Consider the following 4949-nt stretch of genomic DNA (forward strand, 5'->3'; position numbering starts at 1 on the left):
GGCACCTGTGTGCCAGAGTTGTGGACGCACGATATTGGCCAGTGCTACAGGATGACTGGTCAGATTCAGATGTGCGCACCAGGACATCGGATAGCAGAGTTCCACAGGCTAGGTTCTGATCGACGATCCTGAAGTTTCGACCGAAGCTTGTTCTTAGGACCTGCCGGTTCAGCAGGAAGACGAGGACTGTTCCTCCACGCCCTTGAACTGAGGATTTTTTAGTAGAGGTGGTGGTTCGGAGTTTCTGTACTGGAGACCACCTACAGCTAGTCAGAGGGAGCCCAGTATTTCTGTAGCATTCATCTCAGCTCCAGTTCAGCCACGAGTGTACAGTCCTGAGTCAGCAGAGGCTCGAGATGCTCCGGACTGTGGTGACAGGTACGATTCACATTGCTGATCAACCCTGTGTAGTTTTGTTTGATTCTGGAGCCAATCATTTTCTTTTCAGCTGTTATGCCTTGCATCTGGACTCGATTTTGATTGCCGGTTTCTCTTTTGTGATTTTGCCGCGTGGAAGTAAATTGATTGCTCGAATTTTTTTTGTGAGGTTTGAGATTGCTGGCAAGAAGTGGAAATCAAGTTTAATTCTGTTTGCCATTCTTCGTAGACGTGATATTTGGGCATGGATGGCTGAGTCTGTATGCAGGCCCCAGATGCACTGTTGAAGAAGCAATGAGCTTGCTTAGCAGAGAGAGATGTGATTCCAAGGTTTTAACGATGTTCTCGCGTTGCTGATTCTGTACTGAAGTGAGGAAGAAGAAAATATGCAAAGGTTGCCAGTATTTTGGCTTCGTACGGATATGAACCCTGGAATTTGTTGTTCTGTTTCTGATATCCCAGTAGTACGGGAAGTTTGCAGATGTATTTTTTCCTGAGATTGTTTGGTTACCTCCGGATAGAAATGTGGAATTCTCTATTAATGTTTCCGTACAGCTCCGATATCAAAAGCTCCGTACAGGATGGCACCGGAAAGAACGTTCTGAGTGAAAGTTCAGCTTCAGATGTTGGGGATACGAGGATTTTGTTGTCCTAGTGTCTCTTTGGAAGCACCTTGTTGTTGTGAAGAAAAGGACGAACAATCCGTATGTATGTTGACACAGAGATTTGAATACAGTCACGATCAATAACAGTATCCCTTTGCCACGGATTGACGACTGATTGACCAGCTTCTGTTCTTCTTGTTTTTGAAGATTGATTTGAATCTATACTATCAGGTAAGGTAAAAGAAGTTTGATGTGGGAAACAGCTTTCGAGTACTCGGTATGGACCACTAAGAGTCTTGGTTATGCCTTTATGGTAACCAGCACCTGCTATTTCATGGATCGATGAACAGAGTGTTCAAGGAGTATCTGGATCAGTTCTGAATCGTCTTTCCATCGACGATATTCTGGTGTATCCTGCTTCTGAGACATGATCATGCCCGACATATGTTGAGCATAGTATTGAGATTTGAGACCGGCATCAGTGTATGCTAAGTTCTCAAAGTGTGAATTCTGGCTGAAGAGCATTTCATTTCTGGGCACGTGGTTAGCGGTAGTATTTCTGTTGTCCCCAGAAGATTCAGCGATGCGGTTGGCCAAGGCCTACTACGTATTTGAGGACGTAGTTCTTTCGCATAGCGGAATTACAGGAAGTTGTAAAAGATTTTCTCAAATTGCTCGCCTTTTGACGAGACGACTCAGAAGTCAGTGTTTATGTTGGAACAGCCAGTGAAGCTTGTTTCAGAATGAAGGATGTCTGACTTCAGCTCCAGGTATAGCACTTCCGTCAGTACGAAGGATTCAGGTATTCAGTGATGCTTTCACTGAAAGGTTTGGATGTGTGCACATCAGATGGTAGGTAATTGCTGCTCGAGATAGCTAAAACCCACATGAGAAAATTTACCCGACACATGATTTGGAACTTGGCGCAGTTGTTTTTGCTTTGAAGATTTGCGTCACTATCTGTATGCGAGTCAGATTGAGATTTTCACGGATCACAAAGTTTAAGTTCATTTTCACTCAGAAGGATCTGAATTTGAGGCAAAGAAGGTGGCTTGAGTTGATCAAGGACTACGATCTGACGATTCAGTATCAGCCTTGTAAGGCTAATGTGGTAGCATATGCTCTGAGCATGAAATCTTCTGGATTTTCAGGTATTCAGCTCACTTCTGATGATTTTCTGATTCGTGATATGGAACGTTTGCAGTTGGAGGTGATTTCCTCCAGTAGTTTGGCTTCTGGAGTTTTGACTCAGTTGAGCATTCAGTCTTCTTTGGAAGACAGGATTCAGGAAGCCCAGAAGTTAGATTTTGATTATTCGACGTTGATTGCTCAGATTGAATCTGGTAAGAAGCCTGAACTCCGAGTTTCTGATTCTGGTGCTATTTTCTGTAATAACAGATTGTGGGTACCTGTGTTCGGAGATTTGAGGCGGGAAATTCTGTATGAATCTCATCATTCAGGCTACACTGTTCATCCGGGAAGTGGCAAGATGTACGGAGATATGAAGAGTTTGTTCTGGTGGCCGGGAATGAAAAAGGATGTAGCAGATTTTGTTGCTAGATGCGAGGCCTGTCAGTTGGTGAAGGCAGAGCATCAGCGACCAGGAGGACTTTTGCAGTCGTTGCCTATCCCTGAGTGGAAGTGGGAGGAGGTAACAATGGATTTTGCTATGGGTTTTCCTCGATCAAGGCAAGGGCACGATGCCATTTGGGTGATTGTGGATCGACTGACGAAGTCTGCTCATTTTCTTCCGATCAGACAGACCGATCCGGTGGATCGATTGGCACAGGTATATGTGAAAGAGATTGTCAGATTACACGGTGTGCCTAAGATGATTGTTTCTGATCGAGATGGACGGTTTACTTCCAGACTTTGGAAAGGTATTCAGCAAGGTTTGGGTACGAAGTTGCATTTCAGTATAGCTTTTCATCTGCAGACTGACGGACAGTCTGAGAGGACTATTCAGGTACTGGAAGATCTGTTGAGGCTTTGTGTTTTGGATTTTGGAGGAAGCTGGAAAGATCACATTCCTTTGATTGAGTTTGCTTACAATAACAGTTTTCAATTCAGTATTGGAATGGCACCGTATGAAGCTTTGTATGACCGGAAGTGTAGAACTCCTTTGACTTTGACTAAGATTGAAGATAGACAGGAGATGGGTGCCACTTTTGTAAAAGAAACTGTTAAGAAAGTTGATTTGATTAAAGAAAGGTTGAAAGCTGCACAAGATCTACAGCAGAAATATTACAATCAGAAGCACAGGTTCGTTGAATTTCAAGTTGGTGACTTTGTGTATGTCAAAGTCAGTCCGATGAAGGGTGTGAGCAGATTTGGCAGAATGAGTAAGCTCAGTCCAAGGTATGTTGGACCGTATGAAATCCTTGAGAGGATTGGTAAATCTGCTTATAGACTGTTGCTATCTGATCAGATGTCCGATGTTCACAATGTGTTCCACGTATCTACTTTGAGAAAGTGGATATCTGACTCTAGAAAGAAGGTATCTGCTGATGAGGTTGAGATTCAGGAGAATTTGAGCTATCAAGAAGAACCCGAGTTGATTCTAGCTTACGATGTTCGTAAGTTGAGAAGTAAAGAGATTCCGATGGTTAAGGGGCAGTGGAAGCACCGAACTGCACGGGAAGCGACTTGGGAGAAAGAATCGGACATGAGGAAGTCGTATCGGTACTTATTTTGACTGAGTTCTGTTTGGATAATGTCGAGGACGACATTTTTCTGAAGTTGGGGAGATTGTAATATCAGATCTGCTCCAGGATCGTCCAGGCCAATCTGGATCGTCCCAGGACGATCAGTGCAATTTTTGTTCCAGATTTTGTACAAAAGTTACAGGAATGATTCCCTGTAGGGATCGTCCGGGCCGATCTGGGATCGTCCCGGGACGATCAGTGTATGGCAAAAGTCAGAGAGCAAATCGTCCTTGAAATTAATTATCGTCTTGAGAAATCGTCCCAGGCCGATTAGATTTTGTTCAGATCGTCCAGGACGATCGTGCGATCGGCCGGGCCGATCAGAGTATTTTAAAGCTGAAATCAGCTCATTTTGAAGAGAGAGAAAATCAAAAATAACTATCTAAATTCAGCTGAGGAGAGAGAAGGTCGAGGGTAATTTTGGAAAAGTTGATTTCTGGGCGACGCCGGGCCGTTTTTGTCCGACGAGACTGTTCAGGAAAGTGTTTTACGCAAGGTAAGGCACATTCCGCCTTTCTCAATTTTCAGAACGGTGAAGTTTGAACGACTTTTCTGTCCGAATTTCGTTTTTGTTAACGAATTTTGTCCGTATTTTCCGATTGGTTCAGTTTTTACCGCGTAACTTTTGGTATGTTTCTGAGGTGCCGAGTGTGCACATTTTGATTATTTTCTGGAGAATATTGACCGGGTATTTTTGATTCCGCGGTGTTTTCTTTCGACTGCAATTTTTGACGATGTATAAAAATGTTGTGACAGTAGAATAAAAGTCTTATATTATTGTTGTGAATGTTCTGTGATAATTTGGTAAAATTCTGATTCTGTCAATTTTGTGTAAATTCCGTATACTGTCGTTACGCTGCTGGATTTTCGTACGATTTCTGAAATTGTCCGGATTTGTTCTGAACTGAATTGATATGCTTGTGTGCTATGAAAAGGGAGTTATAAGGGGTCAGGATCCTGTGAGATCCTGTCTGTGTCAGGGAAAATCTGAAATGAGCTCTGAAATCTGTTTCTGAATACAAGTTCTGGATCCGATGATAAGTTCTGGATCCGATGCTATAAGCACATCTGTTCTGGTGCCATGAGCACTAGGGGTGTCAATTTCGGGTCGAATCCGAGAGATTCTGTCAGTGTCTGAGAAGGGAGGCCTATGCTTGTGTGTTATAACAAGGGAGTTATAAGGGGTCAGGATCCTGTGAGATCCTGTCTGTGTCAGGGAAAATATGAAATGAGCTCTGAAATCTGTTTCTGAATACAAGTT

General features: G+C 43.3%; 1 protein-coding gene across 1 annotated transcript; it reads left to right on the forward strand.

Moving 5' to 3' along the window:
• The first annotated feature begins 1566 nt into the window (after positions 1-1566).
• LOC114579209 lies at positions 1567-3678 on the forward strand. Its single transcript, XM_028693208.1, has 5 exons — positions 1567-1684; positions 2135-2558; positions 2673-2930; positions 3054-3194; positions 3312-3678. Exons 1-5 carry the CDS (start codon positions 1567-1569, stop codon positions 3676-3678), a joined length of 1308 nt encoding a protein of 435 aa, XP_028549041.1.
• The last annotated feature ends 1271 nt before the right edge of the window (positions 3679-4949 follow it).

The sequence above is a fragment of the Dendrobium catenatum genome, unplaced genomic scaffold, assembly GCF_001605985.2.
Source record: "Dendrobium catenatum unplaced genomic scaffold, ASM160598v2 fragScaff_scaffold_231, whole genome shotgun sequence".
Taxonomy (NCBI): Eukaryota; Viridiplantae; Streptophyta; class Magnoliopsida; order Asparagales; family Orchidaceae; genus Dendrobium; species Dendrobium catenatum.